General features: G+C 42.0%; 1 protein-coding gene across 4 annotated transcripts; it reads right to left on the reverse strand.

Annotated features, from left to right (window-relative positions):
- Nucleotides 1-2,844: 2,844 nt before the first annotated feature.
- On the reverse strand, nt 2,845-22,507 carry phtf1 (putative homeodomain transcription factor 1). Of its 4 annotated transcripts, XM_080728683.1 has the most exons (19): nt 22,378-22,500; nt 22,202-22,286; nt 20,983-21,113; nt 19,233-19,289; nt 18,556-18,625; nt 18,057-18,215; nt 17,217-17,439; nt 14,135-14,255; nt 13,321-13,524; nt 12,684-12,816; nt 12,205-12,338; nt 11,048-11,176; nt 8,694-8,963; nt 7,841-7,972; nt 7,628-7,714; nt 6,734-6,889; nt 5,622-5,717; nt 4,658-4,783; nt 2,845-4,311 (listed from the first exon to the last, which is right to left on the reverse strand). In XM_080728683.1, the coding sequence occupies exons 3-19, from the start codon at nt 21,016-21,018 to the stop codon at nt 4,291-4,293; spliced, it is 2,154 nt and encodes a 717-aa protein (XP_080584809.1). In that variant the 5' UTR covers nt 21,019-21,113; nt 22,202-22,286; nt 22,378-22,500; the 3' UTR covers nt 2,845-4,290. The 4 variants fall into 4 exon arrangements, with proteins under 4 accessions (XP_080584809.1, XP_080584811.1, XP_080584810.1 ...); XM_080728685.1 differs by having other exon boundaries at nt 17,256-17,439; nt 22,202-22,507; XM_080728684.1 differs by having other exon boundaries at nt 12,684-12,813; nt 22,202-22,507.
- Nucleotides 22,508-23,108: the final 601 nt, after the last annotated feature.

Below are 23,108 nucleotides of genomic sequence, written 5' to 3' on the forward strand. Positions count from 1 at the left end.
AACTTGATTTGGCCACTGTGGGTATTTGCAGTGAGCAGATTATGGTAGATTTTTTTATCCTGGCTAGTAGACCTAATTTCCTGTCAGAATCAGTTGAGAAACTAAATAACACAATTTTTTCCAACCTGAGTGGATTCTTTCCTAGAATTACTAGACTAATAGCCTATTTGCTGCATATTATTCTGCAATCATATATTGCTTAATTATTCACTCCTTTACTTAACTCCTTTTAACCTGTACTAGGCTAATCCTGTAAAATCTTGTTACATCACGGTCTCAGGGTTGTCAACATTGGACTGTCAGAATCCAGGAGATTTATTTTTGGGGGGTGCGCGGAACTCCCCAACCGGGGTCTGGGGGGTCCTCTCCCCAAAACGTATTAATAGATGTGTTTTCCTGTGTTCCTGAATTTTGTGCATGTTTGATACATTTATCAGGCTTACTTTACTAGCATGTGTACAATTTCAGCCTAATATGCCAAATGTAGGTGTACAGATCTAATGACAGAAGCAAAGTAAGACATCTTTAATAATGACGTCTCATCTGTAAGTCATTACTTAAGTGAATATCTATATGATCTTGCATGCATTGCCCCCACCCCTAAAGCGGGTCCTCCCCCAGAACATTTTTAACATAGTAGATTTAATCTCCTGTGTTCTGGTGAATTTTGTGCATGTTTGATACTTTTATCAGGCTTGCTTTACTACAGATTTGATGACTGAAGCAAAAGGACATCTTTAATAATGATTTCTCATCTTTAAGTCATTACTTAAGTGAATATCTGTATGATCTTTCTTGCATGCATTGCCCCCACCCCTAAAGCGGGGGGTCTGGGGGTCCTCCCCCAGAAAATTTTTAACATAGTAGATGTCATTTCCTGTGTTCTGGTGAATTTTGGGAGTTTGATACAAAATCCAGGAGAAATCCAGGAGATTTGCCAATCCAGGAGACTCCCAGGAGAGGGGTTCAAAATCCAGGAGACTCCTGGGAGATCCAGGAGAGTTGACAAGCCTGCGGTCTGCTGTCTGCAAAGAGCATGTTACGCCGACATTTCACTGTCAGCCTACTTGTATGAGTGACGAATAAAACCCCTCGGCTATGTCACCGATGATCCCTTACGCCGCAAGAAAGGCTTTCGTCTGTAGTAAAAAATAAAAACTTTTGCTACTCACCAAAACAAAGACGGCTTTAGAGAGTTGAAAGCCTAATTTCCTTAGTGGGAACACTCTGAGCCCCCCACCTCACGTCTAAAATACACATTTTTTGCCAGAAAAGAAGATATTCAACCGGAAGGCAAAATCTGGTCAATGGAATCTTCTATTGACAAGACCTGTAGAGGGCGATGTGGAGTAGCTAAAACATCAGGTGAAATATTTTCTTTTCTGGACAAAAAGTGTATTTTAGACGTGAGGTGGGGGGCTCCGAGTGTTCCCACTCAGGAAAGTAGGCATTCAACATTTTAGTACCGTCTTTGTTTTGGTGAGTGGCAAAAGTGTATTTTTTATTTTGACTACAGACGAGAGGCTGCGCAGCCTGAGCTACCGCGGCTGTGAGCGCAAGGGCTCATCGGTGACATACATAGGTGACATAGCGTTAAGAAGGGCAGAGGCGTCCATTGGGTATGGCAAGCTATGGCAGCTGCCATACCTTGGCTACAGGGGAAAATAATAAAATGTACTGTAATCGTGCCCGTTGCTAAGGTATGGCAACATGACTGTCATGGTTGGCATACCTTAGCTTTTTCTGAACTGACGCCGCTGAAGAAGAGAGCCAAGCAGCACCCAGGACAGCGATGATCTGCGCGCTGCGCTGCCACATCACATCGTCGGCGTAGAGGCTACCGGCGCTGCGGCTGCCAAAGCCGCAGTGATACTGTACAACATCAAACGTAGTTTTTAATAAAGCCTACGCAAACAACTCTGTCTTGACTATTTACCCCCACAATCTCGCATCTAATAGCCTACATTCTACATGATCTACCCGTATCCGTATAACATGACAAACATACTGTACTAGATTCTAATGCCAAATCGCATGTTATTATACATGTTGCCTTTTACCTTTTTCCGCTGGTAAAGCAAGTATTCCTGCGTGCTGTAGCGCTGGTGATCTTTGAAGTGTTACTTTACACACCGACCGTACGCTGTCTGTCAGAGCAGCATGTGATCACCTCCACAACAGTCAGTTGTAGTCAGTCATAGTCAGTCAGTGTCACTGTCAAAAAAGTCACCCTGCTGGGACCGCTCTGGTCGGGTGGGGGTGGGTTGTCCTTGGCGACGCGGAGGTCCCAAGACTCACGTCACGGTCCCCTGGTGTCCTTCCAAAAAAACGAAGGTGTGTCTATACGTCATACGTTTTCCTACCGTAACGCAGTGGTGTAAAGTAACAGTACTTACTAGTAGGCTACTGTACTATAATAGGCCTACTTACAAATTGTACTAGCCTATTTTGACTTTACTGAAGCATTTACAATTTTCAGTAGGCCTACCTTTACTTCTGTATTCCACTACATCTCATAGGCAAATATTGTACTTTTACTCCATTCCTTTTTTTTTTTTTTTTGAAAACTTTAGTTGCTAGACAACAATTTAATATAAACTGGTGTCCCAGAAACTACTAGTCTACCACACCATGAAATGGAGGTCCACAGGATAATATTTATCAATTTAGCGGTCTGTGACATGACAAGGTTTGAGAACCACTGCTTTAACACATGGATACATGGAAAAGGGTATAATTCCAACATAAAGGATGAAGAGAAACTAGAGGCAGACAAATAAATAAAAAGACACAAAAACACACTCAAAATGTTGAAAACGACTTTCTTTATCACTTCTATATAAAGACAATACATTTGAGTAAAAACTATTATCTTACTGATGTTGCTGCAGAATTTCCAGGAATCAATAAAGGTTTATCTTATCTCATATTGTTTTTTTAATTGGTCTTTAATACAAAGACAAGTTTGCTGGTCTAAGAACAGTGACATACAGATACCATTATAACTGAGGAACCCCAATAAATAAAGCCTGCTTAATAACGAGTTCCTTTTAATTCCCCCCAAAAAGTTGAAAGTGTAATTGCATATATTGAAAGCCTGATTGGCTTTAGATCAGTGGTTCCCAACCTGGGGTCCAGGGCCCCTTGGTGGTCACCAAAGATCACAGGGTGATCATGATGCACAAAATCATAACTTGCATTTTTGGATCATTATCAATTTTTTTTTGAAGATGTATCAAAAGTTTAAAAATAATGGCAAAAATAGCCGATCTACAAGCTTGTAGATTGGCTAGTTTAACTATTCGTCGTACGAGAAGTATACAGTATTTATACCATATTAAGTGGTTAACATGTTTGAAATTCACAAGGCTCCAAGGTAAAAAGGTTGGGAACTACTGAATGGCACAGCTTTTAAAATGAAATGAACCATGATTCGCACCACTGAGAAACATCCCATACATAACTGGTAAGGTGTCTCAAGGCAATAACTCAAACTTTCACCTAGACGTTTCCTCTACTTATTTGCTAGTATCTGTGTTTCATCAGTTCTGTGTGTCGGCACATTCAAAAGAGCCAAGTGCAAGTTGAAGTTTGAATTATGCCATAAGCACATCTGCAATTCTCTACATTTCCTATGTCTCGCTTAATTCTCTCACCTACGCACGCACGCACACACACGCACACAAACGCACACAAACACACCTTTAAATAACACGCATCCCAAGTCTGGTTTACTGTGAAGCCTACAAGCTCACCCAGTTATTTATCTTTTTTTTTCGGGTGGGGGGTGGGGGGGTCATTTAAGGACCGAGGGCCAGGCACTGGGTTAAGAACATGGGTGAAACGGCGTGTCGCCGTGGCGACTGAGCAGCGGGTCAGAGGAGCAGCGAATGCTTGTGGATGATGATGAAGTCTGATGAGAGAAGACTGAATGATCACCAACATCCAGTGTTCGTGGGAAGGCACAGATAACGCATACGCCGTCAGTAGGTTTGCACATGCTGTATAGTTCAGTGGTTCTCAAGTTGGGTCCCCAGCTAAATTCTTGATAGTTGGGAACCAAAGGGACCCTTAAAAGGTCTGTAACTCTGAGAAGGTACAAATGGAACCATTTGTAGATTCTCCAGAGTTATGGGGGTCCGTGGCCTAATGCATACCAAAATGCGGGTCCTTGAACATTTACATTTTTTTATTAAGAACCAGTGGTATAGATCAGTGTCTGTCCGTAGCAGGCTGTAGGTGCCGATCCAGTTTCCAGTGTCTGACCCATAGTGGTTTGGCATATTCACATTACGGCTTTATCTTCCATAGCTGGGACAGACAATAAGCAAAGACACAGTAAAACATTGATTAGAAGATTACTGTCAATTTCCAAATAGAGTTGACCACCCACACCTACACACACACGCCCAAGGGCACTATTTTCCTCAAGCGAGTCTGTTCTGCGTACATTTCAGATTAAAGGTTTCCTCCTATCATGATGCTGACTCGTCTGTTGATCAAAACATTTATTTTCTATATTACGTTATTCACCGCCGTTTATTTCCATTGTCAAATCCTAAGAAAGCCGTAGTTATAGAGACATGGGCAAATAAACTACGATAGTGTAATTTATACGTAGTTGTGTGCACCGATGTCGGACAAAAATAGCACTCACTCTGATGTTGAAGCCCAGTAGGTCGCTGACCACGGCGGAGACAGCAGACAGGATAACCACTTTAGTGATGTTATAGATCAGGGGGTTCACCGTCAGACCCAGCAGTCTGAACGGAGTGTCAAGCTCCTAGTGCATGATGGATAGAAATAAGTTAGATCAGCTTTGGACAGGGGTTAAAGCCAAAAAAAAAAAAGACAAGACTGAAAATTATTGTCAGACCATGTCCCAACATGTGATTTTGCAACGCACACCAATATTTCTGGTGTTTCCCTGAAGTTCTGAACTGCCTTCACTGAATGTGTGTGCCAATCCATGCTTCATTAGAAGTATCTTCTGAAGTTCTGTTGTATTCTATGCTAGTCTGACCAATTCAATATCTTGAAATTATAACTGCTTTTTAGTTTGGAGATCACTTTACTAGCGTTTTGACGACTTTGTCATTCACGCCGTGGCATTCGCTACACGGTCCCTCAAGACTGAAATCAGTCCCCAGGACTGAGAACTTTAACCCCAGAGCTTTGGAGCAGTGGCAATGTGCAAGGATTTAATCTTTGAGGGCAGAGGCCACAGGAATAAACATACAGTAGCTAGTGGGCTGTGGTTTCAATGCCGAGCCACATAGGTCATTGATTATTATTAGAAATTAGTGGGGGAAAAGGAGCTTAAATAGTTTATAACATTAACATTATTTCTGTCATAGGCCATATCTGATGTTGCTCACTGAAACCAACATGAATCGTCAAAAGATCACATTAAGTATATCATCTAAATAGGTCACAATCATTCCACATCCTTTTTACTTCGGAACTGCCTGCAGGTCCCGTTTTGCACAGTCCTGCTATTAGAGCAATCACTCTTCAAAGCATACCATTATGAGGAAGCATGCCGTTCAGATAATATGCCAGCCTCGTCTGACCTGCCCCCAAGGCTAGACCAGATCCAATACAGTGGAATTCATTCTTACTTTCATTAGTTTTGTAGCGAGTTTTAAAACGTTGTTCACAATGTTCAGCTCCTCCTTCTTATTGGGCTTCTTTTCCATCTTCAGATACAAGTTAATCTGAATGGAGAGAATGTTACACACAGAGGAGTGTGTAGAAGAATGCAGATACAGGTAAGTATGCAGTTATGGCATATAATATACTGTTATATATATTTTTTAAACTTCATAGTACTCATACCCTTATGAAAATCATAAAGACCCCCTAATGAATATACATTTGGCAGAAGACCCCCAAGAAAAAGTATTTTGTGGCAGGGAACATGATCTGCCTTTAGCTACAGGTATATCCTGGCTGACTAAGAGACTTATGCCCTTTCCATAGTATCTCCCAAACTACGACTTTCCAACATGCAGATTTCTGAACTCTAATTCGGTGTAATGCTTTTCAGAAGTCGCGAGTGACGTCATTTTGTCTTCGAAACGGACCTTTCCGACGAAAAGTTTCATCGGGTTTCGGACAAAGTATGGACAGGCCTTTATAATATCCGTTTTGGTTTGAACTAATTGAAAAAAGTATTTGATTTTTACATGTTTTATATGTGATATTGGTCAATTCCAAATATTATCAAAGTATTCTGCGGCATCCTTGGATTGGTGTCATGGCACCCACTTTGGGAAACCCTGCTATAATATTAAAAAATTAAGAAAAACTAAATTCCATACCATGTTGGCCAAAAACATTGGAACATATCAATAAAAATGACAATAACCTTTCTGTTACATTGTAGCCAGATAGGACAAACTACTTAAATGTACAAAGAAATGACGTGCCATATTTAATAACCATAAAAATGTAAATTTGTTATGTTTATGATGAATGATATGTCGAGATGTGGTCGTATGTAATCTTTTTATGGTGATGTCCGAGTCAGAGTGACGTGACCATGGCAGCCGGTCCTCCCATAAGCCAATTTTAATATAAATCAGGATGTTTGGAAACGTATGAAGACCTTTCAACAGGTAAAACGACTGTTCCGATTATGTAAAAATAATAGAGACCATCTCAAATAATTGCGATCAGCGACGACGTAATAGTTGTGTCTTCCTACATCCAGGTTGCACAGCAGCATTACCTGTTCGGTGAGCAGCACCGAGGCATTGCTGTATTTACAGTTGGTCTGGGAGCCCAGCGTGGCCAGCCGCAGCAGGAACAGGATGAGGGCCGAGCCCCACAGCATCAGCTCCCAGTTGGTCACAGAATCCAGGAATGTCTTGTGACTTTTCAGAAGCTGAGGATGGAACAAACACACACGAGTGCGCACAGGTAAGATGACATTATGATCACTTGTGAATCACAACACATTCATAACTGAAAGCCAGTGGTACGTTTAACAAGGTAACGTTCACAAGTATTCGTGGGGGGGAAAAACGTAATCGATTTATTTATGTTTGAGTATAAATGTTTACAAATGGTCAAAAGGTGAAGAGAGGTAGTGTTTGCCAAATCACCACAGCCAATCTGGACTCTGTGAAGACCCATATGATCTGGACAGGATGATGATAGGACTGGGCGATATCAATATTCTTTTTATTCTTAATTTTCCAAATATTTTCAAAAATAGCAGATCTACAAGCCCAAACCGCTGTGAGCTACAAGCTTAACCTGCGGTGAGCTAGTAGATCACAATATCGATATATCATATACTGCACAGCATGCTCATTGCAAACAATGTTCTTGAATGCACCTCAGGAATGCACTTCGAGGATAACTACCGTGTTAAAGTGGTTATGGTCACTAAATACAGCTATGGGAATATCAGTTACAAATAACAAAACATAACTAAAAACAACCTTGGATCCACTAAAACTAACTGTAGCTGTGGCTGCGTGTTCCCAAAATAACTGTGTTCACTGTTCAGTCATTATTTCCTCTGTGAGGAAGAGCGCTGGAAACTAAGTAGTATTCTATTGAATTAGTATCATCTCTAATCAGATTAATGTGATCATTTCTGGCAGACATGGCTGACCTGAGCACATATGATGAAGGAAATGGAAAGGGCAAGGAGGAAGATGGTGGAGACGATGACATCGACCGAACGCTGGGGTCCTCGTCTCTGTATTGAACAATGATGAAGTCGATGAGAGGGACATAACAAACAAAAAGGCAAAAACTAAAACATGACTGCCATCTGGTGGTCAAAATAGCTTACTACAGGAGCATTTAGGAGAAAAGAGCAAACCTTGAGGAAGGACCGTAATGACAACCATATCTTTATGTTCTGTACTTTCTTCAGCCGGAAATGTGGGATTTCAGACTTCTTGGCCTTTCGTCCCGAAGTGATGTGGCTGAAGAGCTTGGCGAACAACAGTCTCTGTTAATGGAAAAAGAAAGATGTGATGATGTGTTTCAACTAGACTCAACCAAAACGATGCAAATCAACTACAATTGACGTTGATGGCACTAAAACTGTGAGAAGAGCACCTTGCTCTTTTAAAGTTTATTCACGTTATTTTAAGTAAAATGTTGAAAGTTAAAGTGTGCAGAGTTAATTCGATAGGATGCAGTACAGAGTCTCTTATTGGCGAGGGAAAGGGTACAGTGTGCAAACACTGTCATTCAAAAAATCTTTGTGTGATAGAAACTTTTTTTCTCCTTTTTTATATTAACCACTAGAACCCTAGTGTCCATATTCTGAGAACTTTAGCCAAAAATAGCAGATCTACAAGCTCAACGCCTCGCAGTTGAGAGCTTGTAGATCGGCTATTTTTGACAAAGACGTTTAGTGTAGAGGAAAAAAGAGCAGACCAAGTACAGAGTGAAAGGTCAAGTTTATTAAGTATTGACAGTTCAAGTGGTTAAATATCTGAAAATTCAAATTGACCTGAATCCAAAATGCACTGATGATTGTGCTGTCAAACGTGAAACTATATGGAATCTATGAGAAGGTTTTGTGTCCCTGCTTCATCTCTCTCTCAACTAAGGGGTTGTTGGCCTGGAAACCTTGAAGACCCATGCTTTAAAGAAGTAATAAGCAACTAGCAACTAGCTACACTTCCTCGTGCCTAACACCGTACGACACACTTGTCACTTGCCTGTTTGTATGTTCTCTCGGCCACGCACATCATGAAGAAGAAGAGGCCGGTGAGACAGAACCTCTCCACCGTGGTGATGAGGAGGAAGGCGTAGGCCACGGCGTCCGGCGGACCCATGGCCGTCTCCAGCAGCTGGAGGACGTTGTGGGAGCCCAGGCGAGACACGTCCAGGTGCTGGGCCATCCGGAACACAAAGGGCAGCAGCGAGAGGGTGGCGGTCACCAGCCCGCCCAGCACCAGGTATCCCATGCCCTGCTCTACCGACTTCACCTGGGAGGGACATGTCAGTCATCACACACTAAACAGGAACAGGAATGAGAACTGCTAGACCAGGGGTGTCAAACGGGAGTGTTTTTTTGCAGGTCTTTCAGTCCGAGTGTATCAAAAAAGAAACTGGGTCAAGGCAGCGGAAGCTTGTGATTGGCTGCGCGGAGGTGACAAAAGTCGGGGGGACGGAGATACACCTACTGTAATTGCTGGACTATAAGCTGCACCTGAATATAAGCCGCACCTGCTAAACTTAGAACAAAAAACAAATGTTTACATATATAAGCCGCACCTGACTATAAGCCGCAGGTGTCCTTCCTGCTTCCTGCTAGAACGCCGCTGGTGGCCGTTAGCTGTAAAAATCTATATATAAATCCTTGTTAAAGACCATTGTAAAACTAACTAATTGGCCGTTAGCTGTAAAAATCTCTATATAAGCCGCACCGTTGTATAAGCCGCAGGGTTCAAAACATGGGGCAAAAAGCCGTGGCTTATAGTCCGGCAATTACGGGTAAACCTAACCTTAACCTCAGTAAAACTAACGCTGGTGAATGCTAACCTGGTGAAATACTAACGTGCCGACGCTGGTGAATGCTAACCTGGTGAATGTTAAACTGGTCGGACCAACGGTGCTTAACCCAGTTGCTTTTTTGATACACTCGGACTGAAAGACCTGCAAAAAACACTCTCCCGTGTCAAACCAGACATAGAAAGGCTCTGTATCGCGGGCAGGAGGGCAAACTTCCGCGTGCGTCACAGAAACGGAAGTTCGGTAGGCCGAGCGTGATCTAGGTAGGCCAATCAGAGGCAGGTGGGGGCGGGTCTTTTCGTAACCCAGGGTGCGTTCGGATATAGGAACTGAGGACGCTCGTTTATTCGAACGCACCCTCGATTCTGAGTAAGAGAGACAGTAATGCTTGCTATGTAATCTTCAAACAGAATTCATGAAGTGAAACGTGTAGGTTTAACAGAGAGCAGGTTGGGAAAAAAACCTGCGTGAGCGAGCATGTGCGACGTGTGCATGTTTTCAAGTGTAGAACTGTTCTGGCCCGCATGAAGTGGCATTTTACCCTGTCCAGCCTATGACCTGAAATGACTTGTTTGACACCCCTTAACAAAAATGTGGAACTTCCAGTCTGCCTGGATCATGGAAGTCTGAATACATTCTTAGCAGTCATCCTAAGAAAATATAAACCTTTCTGCAATTATTCTACATTTTTGGCAGGTTTTACCGACCCAGCACCAAATGAGCTTTAAACAAACCTTAAAGGGATATTTCACTTTCAAAAACACTTTTTGTCATTTTATCGTCTAATCAGGCTTTTGCGAACACCCAGGACAGTTTTTGAATTTCTTCATTCAGTACTTAGATATTTGATGTTCATTTCCCCCATTTTGCCCCCTTCCAGGACCTTCCTATACGAACCCATTATAACTTCAAATTCCATTTTAACCATGATAGATTCAATGAAAACAACTGTCCTTTTTTCTGGTGACTCCTGACACCCTCCGAATACGTGAGCAGGCCATGTTTTTTCGATAACATTTTTCATTTATTTTTTATAATCTTTTATTGTATTTAATAATTTTCATTTCCTCAAAACATTAATAGAAATCAGTGACATTTTTTATCAAAAAAACACCGCCTGCTCACGTATTCGGAGGGTGTCAGGAGTCACCAGAAAAAAGGATAGGTGTTTTAATTGAATATATCATGGTTAATATGGAGTTTTAAGTTATAATGGGTTTGTATAGAAAGGTCCTCGAATGAGGGAAAATGGGGGAAATGAATATCAAATATCTAAATACTGAATGAAGAAATTAAAAAACTGTCCTGGGTGTTCCCAAAAGCCTGATTAGACGATAAAATGACAAAAAGTTTTTTTTAAAGTGAAATATCCCTTTGAGAAAAAAAGAAGAAGATTTTATATATATATATATATATATATATATATATATTTATATATATGACCTGAAATGACTTAGCAGTTAATATATATGTATATTACTACAAATTGAATAATTAATTAGTCAATAGACCAAATGTTTACATATAATAAGTTGCATATTATGTATTAGTTGTGTACCCGTGTGAGGATGATCCCACTGATCTCCATTACTGATATGTCTGCTTTCTTGCACTCGCCTTGCTCCCAGATTATAGCGCTGACACGATCCCTTGAAGGATGGCACGCCTGCAGCCAAGACAGCTGGCCCTGCAAAGAGACACAATAGATCAGCCGCATACCTAAAAGGATATATATAGTCTGTCTGTATGTGTAAGTATACTGTCGGTTTCTAAGGTGTACATGGTGCATTACTGTGCAATAATGAAGTTGTATAAGAGTAGTGTTTCTAATCCGTCGGACTGTATTAAAAAAAGACAAGACGGGACGGATCTTAAGGGACGTCCACACCAAGCAATAACTACGTATAAATATATTTTATTATATTATAAAAATCACCACACCAACAACAGTTTTGATGCTCACATAATCGCTATAGTTGTAGTTAACATGGTTGGTTTAGACAGCCCTTAATGCCATTAAAGGGGAAGACAACCCATTTTCAATACTGAACTATGTCATTAATATAACTTAGAGGAGTTGTGTGGAAATAGAAAAAAAGTTCCCCCCCTTCTGTGTTGCCTAGAATGGCAACAGTGTGATGTCATCAAGTTGTACTTTGCAATACAAACCCCAAAATCAATCATCCAGGTCTAGGCAACACAGAAGAGGGGGAACTTTTTTTTTTTTTTTTTCACACAACTCCTCTAAGGTATATTAATGATTTAGTTCAATATTGAAAATGGGTGGTCTTCCCCTTTAACCTATTACTGGCGTCCCTATTTTGGACCTGTCGTTATAGGTGAAAAGTGTCAAAAATAGCCAAGGCCCAAATGCTTAAAGGTGTTAACATAAGTGTTACATGGCTCTATATTCCAATAGCAAGCAGATATAGAGTTTTTGTTCAATAACAGGGGTCTCTCCAGCTCTTTTAGCAAAATGTCAGGTCATCATCCAATCAGTATAGATAACTCATACATGACAGGATAAATATGACATCTGAAATGACAGAAGCAGAAGATGAAAGATGAAACTGTGGACTGGCTGTTTTTTGACACGCTGTCACGCATCAGAGCCTATGTGGTATGCACCTGGACCGCTAGGCCAGCAGGCGCCCCCAGACTATTTTCTTTTCGTTGCATGACAGTGTCAGGTTTATCACGCTTCTCATAACTCACTACGGTGACTCCTTGCTGCAGGCTGTCATCGTCATCACTGCTCAGAGTGGTGGTTGTGGGCATGGTGATGCTGCCTGCGTTGTACCGGCCCTCTCCGTCGCTGTCAGTGCTACCCGTGGAGCCGGAGTCAGGCCCTTGCAGAAGGGGTACAACAGTTAATTGAAGTAAATCGATTTAATCGATTATAAAAAATAATAAATCGATAAGTTAATTAAATAACCGATTAAATAATCGATCCCTATTTTGGTTAGGATTAGGATCATTATAGGCCATGTCACAACGCGTCGCAATGCAACACGTTGTGAGCTTGTAGATGTGATATTTTCAATGTTTTTGCATGACACCGTTGTGCAAAAAAGCATAATGCTTTAACAAAGTGGTAAATCAATGTGTTAATATGTAAGAAATAAAAAACAAAAAACAAAAAAAGTAATCGTCAGAACAATCGCTAAGAAAACAATGGATAGTTGCAGCCCTACCTTGCAGAAGCTCCTCCCACAAGGTGTCATCAGTGTCGGAGGCGGGCCGCGAGCTGCTGCTGGGCCTGATGAGGCGCTCCAGTTCACGAGGTTTCACGTTGGTGTCCTTCGCCGCGGCACCACCTCCTTCCTGCTGTAACATTACAATGTAGCTATCAAAATGGAGTTCAGGGACCCGAACACCCGGGGGGGTATTCAAAATGCAAAATGTACTTGAGTAAAAGTACAAAAGTATTGGCATCAAAATGTACTTAAAGTACTAAAAGTAAAAGTACTCATTATGCAGAATGTCCCATTTCAAGTTTTCAAATACAAAAATCGTATTTTTAAATTGCCAAAATGTATAAAAGGCAGAAGTGGTCTGTAATAATTATCAATCTACAAAAGTAACCAGTAACTAAAGTTTTCAAATAAATGTGGCGTTGTAAAAGTACAATATTTGGATCCAAGATGTTGTGGAGTAAAAGTAAAAGTATTGGAAATACTCAAGTAAAGTAAAAATACCTCAAAATTGTACTAAGTACAGTACTTAAGTAAATAAGTAAGTACGTAAGTAAGTAAGTAAGTAGTTACTGTACACCACTGACAATTGCTATGTATAAGTCTGTGAGACTTGGAGAATAACATAGGCTGTTACCTGAAGTGACCCAGTGCTTTTTGGCAGGGAGTGGACACTTCTCTTCCTGAGGGCAGAAGCAGAGGGAGGGCCTCCAGCAGTGACCCGTCTCTCTGGGTGAGACAGGGGACGGATTATTTTCACTGCATCGCCCTCCTCGTCTTCCTCCTCCCCTTCCTCACTGGAGAGCTCATCAGATGCCCCGAAGCCAGACTTTCTATTGGTCTGTGAGAGAGCGCAATAAAGAACAATGTAGGGGTGCAGCAGTTCATTAAACTCATTGTGAAAAAAATAAAAATAAAAAAAAAGTATGATTTTAGTATCATAATTAATTGTTAAAAACAGCTAACATAACAGATATACAAGCTCACAACACCTCGCAATGTGACACGTTGTAAGCTTGTAGATCGGCTATTTTTGCTTTTCTTAAAGTATGAAGTGGATAATCAGAAACTGTATGGTTCTGCATGTAAATGAATAGACATGTAGGCATACATGTACTACTGTATGCCTACAGGTCTGTTCATCTCACAGAATCACTCTAATCTACTCTATACGATACCATTGGAAATGAGCAACAGTCAACCACTGGAGTATACCTTCGTCTATACCTTCTACACTGCACTTTAGCAGGCAGCCAAACCTGTCTTGCCTCTCCTAAATAATCTGACATGCTAGCTGACTACAGCTCCAAACATGAAATGGTCTTAAATGGAATTCTGGACCTACAGATCAATATATGTGGTGGCTGAAAGAAGTTAGTTTCATGCTCTGCTTCCCACGCTACTGTACATTGTAGAGAGTGCCAACCCAAAGACCAGAGCGCAGAGCGTACCCTTCTCTCCTCGGCTCTGTATATCCTCTGGTTTTCTTCCAGCTGCCAGGACTTCGGTAGCTCAGCGCCGTCGCTGTCTTCCTTTCCATCTGCTTTTTTCAGCCCTCTGCCCTTCCTTGGCCTGCCAAGAGACACAATAATAAATAAGAGAGCCAACACAGCTGGCAAGCCATGGTCAAAGTACCAACCTAATACCACAAGGCTGGCGGGAGCAGGCCAGAGGCTTTGTTGCACGGCAACAATGGTCCATGAGAAACGTGAGTACATCTGTGTGCGCTGAGACAATAAGCCCTTTAGAGCCCTTTGTCCTCTAGGTGAAAAGAGCATGGAAGGACGCCAGATTGCCTGGCCAACACGTGCAAAAACTTTTAATAATGCCATTACTATAAACGAGCATTAAATCTCGTCTCCCTCCCAGGATACTAGGTTCTCAACGTGTGGTCCGGGGAACCACAGCTAAATGATCCAGGGGTCCCTAGCTAAATGATTTGATGACGTTATCACATTTACAGTGTGGACTAGAAATAGTCAGTTTAGAGGCTAATAAACTGAGAAATCGGACAACCTCCTTAATCCTTTCTGCCAAAAAAAACTACTTGGATGAGAAAGTTGAGGAAAACATCCACAAACCACGAGACCTATGGAAGCTATTTAAAACCCAGCTAGGCTGTGGTGCTAAACTCAGATCCATAGCCAGCAACATATCCATCCAATCTCCCATAACCCTCCTCACTGATAGTCTTGATGTAGCCAAAAATCTCAACATCTACTTCACCTCCATGGCCAAAAATCAGGTCAATAAACTGCCCGCTCCATCTGGGCTGTTTGGTGTTAGGCACATCTTGAAATTCTACAGGAACCTTGGGGTATGCAAAGACAACTTTAAACTTGCCACGGTGTCAACTGATGAAGTGTTTAAAAAACTGCGCACCCTACCTCAATTCAAGGCCGCTGGCCATGATAAAATTGCCCCCAAATTTCTCATATACTCAGCTGCCACCATTGCCCCAATCATTACCCATATTATTAATCTATCTATCAAGCAGGGTTATGTCCCCCAGGACTTCAAATTAGCCAAGGTAACCCCCCTGCACAAAAAAGGCAGTAAACTTGACCCTGGCAACTACAGGCCAATCTCAATCCTTAGTTCCATCTCTAAGGTAATGGAAAAAATTGTCTATGAACAGGTGGCTAAATATCTTGAAGAGAATAAACTGATCTACGAGTTCCAGTCTGGCTTCAGAGAGTCCCATTCCACAGATACATGCCTCATCTATTTGAATGATTACATCAAACGTGAAATTCACGATGGCAAATATTGCGGCATGGTCATGCTGGACCTCCAGAAGGCATTTGACACCGTCGATCATTCTATTCTGATTGAAAAACTCAAAGCTATTGGTCTTGATAGCACAGCAGTGAGATGGATGCACTCTTACTTGGTGGGGAGGGAACAGATGGTGGAAGTCAACGGAACCCTGTCCCCCCCCCTCCCAGTAAACTGTGGAGTACCTCAAGGGAGTATACTAGGACCACTGTTGTTCTTAATATACGTAAACGACATGTCATCTGCTTGTGACTGCAATCTGTTTCTGTTCGCGGATGACTCGGCTCTCCTAGTCTCAGGCAGAGACATTTTGCAGGTTGAAAAGGCCCTTAACTGTGAACTTAACAAGATCTGCACCTGGCTCAATGACAACAGACTCTCAATTCACCTAGGCAAAACTGAATGTATCCTCTTTGGATCTAGTCAGAAACTTAGCCTAGTTGAGAACTTCACAATTAAAGTAGGTGACACTGTGATAGAAAGAAAAAACCACATCTGCTACCTGGGTTGCATCCTGGAGGCTAACCTATCCAGTGAAAAAATGACCACCAAGGTAATCAATAAAGTCAATCAACGAATTCGCTTCTTGCAAAGAGTTGCCCCACTGATCAATATTAAATCCCGAAAGACACTAGGAGGTGCTCTTATTGGGCCCCTCATTGATTACGGAGTCCTTGTCTGGTATCGCGACGCCCCAGCTGCCTTAAAGCTAAAGCTCCAAACAGCCCAAAACAAACTAATTAGGGTTGTGCTTGGTCTCCCTCCTCTGACCCACCTTACCGAGCATCACCACGAAAGCGTGGGGTGGCTCAAAGTAGCTGACAGAGTACAGCATCTTGCAATGGGCCTGGTGTACAAGATACACTACACCTCCAAGATTCCCATGTACCTGACAAACTACTTCTTAAAGGTCAAGGATGTTCACGATCATAACACCAGAGGCAGCTAACTCCAGAGGGCGCTAACTCGTTCTCCTGCTATACCATCAACATGTGGAACGCCCTTCCACAAGCCCTAAAGGAGAGCAAATCCCTAGCCTCCTTCAAAATTGGTATGAAAAGTCACCTTCAGACAGCAGCTACCCGTGACTTGTAAATAGACTAAGCCCCCATGCTCCCCCCCCCTTTTTCTTTGTATTCTGCCTTTTGTATTTGATGTTATGCTTTTGAAACTGATATTATCCTAGATAAAGTACTATGTTCAATCCGTCTGTCTTTCAATGTTATATGAGATACTTAAAGTGTGGTTCCTGTGGAAATAAGTCTCGGCTTTCTAGGATCTCCTTTTAGTTGACCTTGTACCAGTGATTTGTACTGTCATGAAACTGTACTTTTTTCTATTGCAAACTTCTAATAAATTCTTCAATCAATCAATCAAAGACCTAATACATAAAAAGTTGAGAATAACTGCTGTATGAGATGTGCATTTCTCGATGTGCCTGGATGTGGCGATTGATTCCTCCCCCCACACATTTCTGTTTTACTTGTCAGACAATTCTTTTAATTTTTTTTTATAGAAATTAATGCTCTACTATTTCATACTAGTGTCAAACTAAAGTAGCTAAAAAACCCGATCCAGAAGCTCACAACACTTTGCGATGCGACACGTTGTAAGCTTGTATTTTTGTGAAAGTGAAAGTGGTTGACTGCATCTGTGGGTTTGCCCGAGACTAAATATTAACTACAGTGGATCCATTGGAACGCAGGTTCTCCCCCCCCCCCTCATTTCCATGATATGTAACGGTTTTGGACATACAAGGTTTCTGCCCGACAGAATGTGTCTGCAGCAGCCCACCTCCGGCGGCGTGCTGGGCTGGTGCTGCTGCTGCTGGCAGCTGGGCTGCCTGAGGGGCTCCTGCTGGATTCTGTTGACACAATCTGGCAGTGCACGGTGCCCAGCAGGAGCATCATCAACATGGGCCCAAACACCTCACTGGCAGTGGCCCCGGGCACCTCCAGGTACAGCACTGCTGCTGCCACTGAGAACAGGAAAAACAAAAGGAAAAGAGGAAAAAGAAGAGGGGGAGAAAGCAAACGTTGAGAAAGAAAAACCTCTGCAAATTTGAAATTATATCTAGGGCTGTCACGATATGACATTTTACATGACGAATAACTGTCACTCAAATAATTGCAATTAACTCTTTAATTGTGTTTTTGTCGTTGATAATTATATTTCTGTTTGGCTTTTAGGCTTTGAAGATATAACATGATAGATATGACACCTAACCTAAATATACAAAGAAATTACTGACATATTTGACAACTTTCTAACATTGATAGTGGAAATAGACGATCTACAAGCTCACAACGCGTCACGATGCGACGTTTCACTTAGGTTATGTGGTTATGAGTTGCGTTTGCTTTGCCCTTAGGACTTGGGAAGCAGTGTGATAAAGATCATCGGGCTAATTGGGGAGCACCTGGGCCTGGGTCTCACACCCTTTTAAATAGCCTGCTCCCCAGTCCTTTTTGTCAGATTCTTGATTTTGTCACCTCACCCACATGCACTCCTTCCAACAGTTACAGTATATTAATACATACAACACTGAACACTCTCATCCACACTCATGCATCCTCGTGGTCTCTGGAGCTTAACCTTGCATGAAGTACAGCACCAGAATGCACCAGCAGATGTACTTGGATGTCACCTGGATCCACCACTGGAAGAAGAATGGGAAGAGCAGCACTCTGACCAGACCCTTGCGAGTCAGAGCGGTCCACTGACTGTCTGGCTTGGCCTTGCTGAATGTGGATCCTGACAGAAAAAGGACCATTCTTTAGTTTTGTGATCAGTGGATTGTGGACAGCTTACACAAGACTGTTCTTAGTTAGAATGACGATGACGTACAAAATAATAGAAACAAGTTATTAATTTGAGTAAATCACTGAATTAGATATTTTTTAAAACACAGTTATGGTGTAAAAATGATTTCAAACTAAAACAACATGAAAACAAAGAAAACTATAATCCTGAGAGTGACCTTTTGATTCTTCTTTTTTAAAACAGTACAACAAGAAGACGCATAACACTAATATGAGAAATACCATAAATGTATTGTTAATTCAGAATATGACATAGTGGGATAATACTGTACCTCTTACTAAATCAACATCAATGAGGTCTGGCTTGATGTAACCCGACTTCTTTGGTTTGCTGTTAATGCCCTGGATAGAAGGCATTTGGAAGAGTTATTAAAGGCCCCATTTACACTGGCAGCCAAATCCAGCCTGGATCTGAGCCAGATTGGAATCTGATTTGTTTAAATGAGTCATGCGAACTGTTAGACTCATTTTAACAAATCAGATTCCAATCTGGATGTGGCTCAGATCTGACTCTGAGCCACTCAAGCCACTGAGAGACTCTCAACCTGTGGGCCGTGAGGATACTGCAAATGGGTCCCCAAATAATTAGTAAAAAACTAACTAAGATGACTTAATGATAATATAATATTCATGTGATAAGAATTTATGTAAAGAGGTTGTGGTATTTTTTCTTTAAAACCTTGAACATTTTCTTTTCGTCATTATACCGATAATAAATACTGTAGGAACTTAAAATATACTATGGAACAGAATCAATTGATTGATCATTCATATAAACATGCTGTGTAAATGCACGCGGCCCACCCATCTGACGGTCAGGTGGGTGGGCCGTGGCGTGAACCATTTTGAGATTTTCAAGTGGGTCCTGGTCCAGAAAAGGTTAAGAACCACTCAGGTAATATCTATCTACGTATGCTTATAAAAGACCAGCACAAATCAAATGTCTTACATTCAGCTCGGCCTGTCCCAGAGACTTCTCCCATACTTGTTGATCATAGGCACCAATCTGTGTAAAGGACAACACGTTTTAGTTTTTCCCACAACATTTGTTTATTGAGTAAACTGTGATCCAGAGGTTTTCAAAGTGTTGTGCGGAGACCCCCGGGGTCCTTGAGAAGGAGGTTCCGGGGGGGGGGGGGGGGGGGGGGGTTGCCAGCTAAATTTGTTACAAAAGGATCCCTGGCTAATGAGCCATACTGTATATGCCTCAATATCTTATAAATGGCCTATGTAACTAAAATGTTAAATGAAAAACACTGTAAATATTTTATAAATAGTACATCTTTCTCTCAAACCTGGCACAAGTTGATGATGACATTGGTCCATACGTGGTCCAGCCCTATGGAATGTATGAAATGTGCTGATAAAAAAAAATACAACCATCGGTTCGAAGTGGGGGGGGGGGGGGTCGGGGGGGGGTACTGTACTGTATGGTACTGTACTGAACGGGAGTGTCGTGACTCTCTAATACAAGACTCTGGGCCACTCGGTCAAAGTTCACACTAACAGGGACAAACATACCCTAAAAGGGGCAGACAAAGCCATTTGTTGGGAGCTGTGTTCCACCGCTCCAAAAACAACTGAATACCTCCTACGGTTAATATGAGCATCAAAGTATTATTTTAAATACTTTTTATTAGCACATGCATTCCATAAATAGAATACAACAGGGCTGGATCACACAGGGACAAATGGAATCATCAACTTGCAGCGGGAGTTGTCCTTATTGAGTAAAAAAAAAAAAAATATATATATATATATATATATATATATATATATATATATATATATGTCATAGTATATTAGAGAAACAGCACATTCGAGACGCGGAGCACTCGTGGTGCGGCACGGGGCGGAGCAAGCGGTCGCCAATACAACGTACTCCAGGCGGTGCGCCGCTCTATTGTCCACGACACTGCGAGCGGCTACCGAAGCCCCCCTGTATCCACGAAGCCCAAACGAGTTACGAGGCCCCCCTGGGTCCACGAAGCCCCAAGCGGCGCGAAGGCCAGCGGACCTTGGTCCTGCTCTTCGCCCCCGAGCGCCGCAGGCGCGAGTGGCCGCGAAGAGCGGGCCAGGGCCGCGCGGCCGGCGGAGCGCCGCGCGAGTTACGAAGCCGTGGTGAATGCAATCGTTATATTTATGCCCAGGCCGTAAGGCCTGGGCAAGCGCACGTTAAACGCCCTGTCCAAGTGACTACAATGGAGCTAATGGCTAGGCTAGGCTAGGCTAGGCTAGGCTAGGCTAGGCTAGTAAATAAAGAGTAAACACTTCCGGTCTGCGGCGAGTTCAAAGCGTGACGTAACTCTCTTATCCAGTGGCTGACGTCGCCATCTGGTGGTGATTAGTGTGTGGTGAACGTCAAAACGAGTGCTCCTTGACAACTTTTACTGGTTTCTTGAACATACTGTAACATATATATATATATTTAAGGTGTTTTTGATCTACAATTTAGTTATAGCGGCAATTATAATCTATTAGTAGTCTGGGATCAGTTTAACCACATTAAACATAGATACATCTGCTTTTTCAAAATAGCAAATCTACAAGCTCACAACATGTTGTCGGAATGTGATCCATTTGGAACTAATTGAGCTTGTACATCTGCTATTTTCAAAAACACCCAGGAACATTTTGAATATCCTATGAATATTTTAACAACGCAAATGCTGCTCATAATCCACCAAATCTGCGTTTACCTTCTCCTGGTACCAGGCTATTCTGGCCATTGTCATCTCTAATGCTGGAGCCAGTAGATCCTCTCTCTCGCTGTCAGCTCATTTCACAGTACAGCGCACAGTGACAGGAAGGGTAGGTAGAGCTATTAGGACTGCACACAACAATAACCATGATCCACACTTTATCGCACCACAATGGACAGAACAGCACACATGAAACCATGGGCCAGTTAATCCCGATTCTGAACAGCGCACAAACACAATACACTGATGGAAAACAATGGTCAACAATCACTGGTGTAAAGTAACTAAGTATTTGTTCTTAATTTGTACTACAATTTTGTATGCCTACTTTACTTGAGCATTTCCAATTTCCAACAATTTTATATCTACTCCACTACATCTCGGATCCAAAATCCAAATATTGTACTTTTACTCCACTACATTTATTTTAAAACTTTAGTTACTAGTTAGGCCTACTTTACAAAACATACATTACCCACTTATTCAACCTATACATTTCGGCCATTTGAAAATTGCCGAACGTGAAATGGGACATTCTGCATAATGAGTCATTTCTACTTTTGGTACTGTACTTTTACTCAAGTACATTTTGAATTCCGGGCTTTTACTTGTAGGGTGCCCTCACACCAAAATACCTATGAGAGTGGAATCTGCGTTCCGCCAATGCATTTCAATGATAAGGGAGCGTTTTTTGCCGAAATCCTCTGCTGGCATGAAACCGCTTCACTCTCATTGAAATGCATTGGCGGAATGCGGATTCCACTCTCATAGGTATTTTGGTAGAGTGGAATCTGCCAGTGCATTTCAATGAGAATGTAGCGTTTTTTGCAGAAATCCTCTACTGGCAAAAAACGCTCATGAGAATGGAGTCATGCCAGTAGAGGATTTCTGCAAAAAAAAAAAAAAAAAAAAAAGAAAAGCTCCATTCTCATTGAAATGCATTGGCGGATGCCACTCTAGGTATTTTGGTGTGTGGGCACCCTAACATAGTAGGCTATTTATTGAAGTATTGATACGTTTTACTAGGCCTACTTTTTCCACCACTGGTTAGTTACTCTTCCTTTAAAACTTCGACACTAGCAAAGTTAGAAAACTATCACGCAGCCAGTTTGTTTGTACGCTCTTTAGCAGGTAATGTTTCTTTAAGTATCCTACCTACCGAATATCATTTCCAGTGAAACAGGAAACGTGTTTTTAAAGAAAGCCAACACCTCACCTTACGGTCGCAGGCAGCTCGAAGTTGTTAGAAAGTGGCAGAGATTCATTTCAGAAGGCTGTGTGAGGTGATGATGACATGATGTCTGTCAGCAGACACACATACAAGTTCAGCTGACTGACCGGAACGCCGCGTTAACTTGTTCTCGCCATTGATGTACAAGTTACAACACTTACAACTGTCTGATGTTTTGAAAGTTGATTTCCATTCGATGTTTATTCGTTTTTTTCTTTTTAAAAGTGTCCGAACACTGTATAACAGTGAACAACAGTCCGATCGATCGGCTTGGTTGTTGTTGCTGGTGACTTTCACTTCCCTTTTCCGGGGTTTTGCTTTGTTTACACGTTTCCCTGAAGTTGTGCGTAATAAAGCCAGCCAATCACATCACATCACCATGCGGGCGACCGGGCGTGAATGGAATGCACGGTGCAAGATGAGACAATACTCCCGAGATGATGGATGACATCCTCCATCCATCCATCCATCCAGGATGCTGAAATAAGGTGAGTCACAAGATGTGGTTCTCAACCTGTGAGTCGGGACCCCCAGGTTGGTCCCCCATTATTATTATTTTTTTTTGGGGGGGGGGGGTCCCACCCCAGATGATTAGCTTAATGTGCAACATTGTTTTCTCACTCAACAGTAAACAAACCAAATTGAAGTTTAAGTGTAGCCTATAGAAGGTATCTGCACTTTTCTAAAGTGACAATTTAAGGACTTTTAAGAGCTTTTTAGTACCTCTGGTCAAACATTGGCAACATTTGTCATGTATCAGAGCCAGAGGCATTGTGAAAATAGCAGATCTACATGCTCACAACGCCTTGCAATGTGAGGCGTAATTGTGAGCATGTAGATCGGCTATTTTCACAATGGTATAGATCGAGTCAAATATGATTCTTTTGGGGGT

Source organism: Nannobrachium achirus, assembly GCF_963921795.1.
Source record: "Nannobrachium achirus genome assembly, chromosome: 6".
NCBI lineage: Eukaryota > Metazoa > Chordata > Actinopteri > Myctophiformes > Myctophidae > Nannobrachium > Nannobrachium achirus.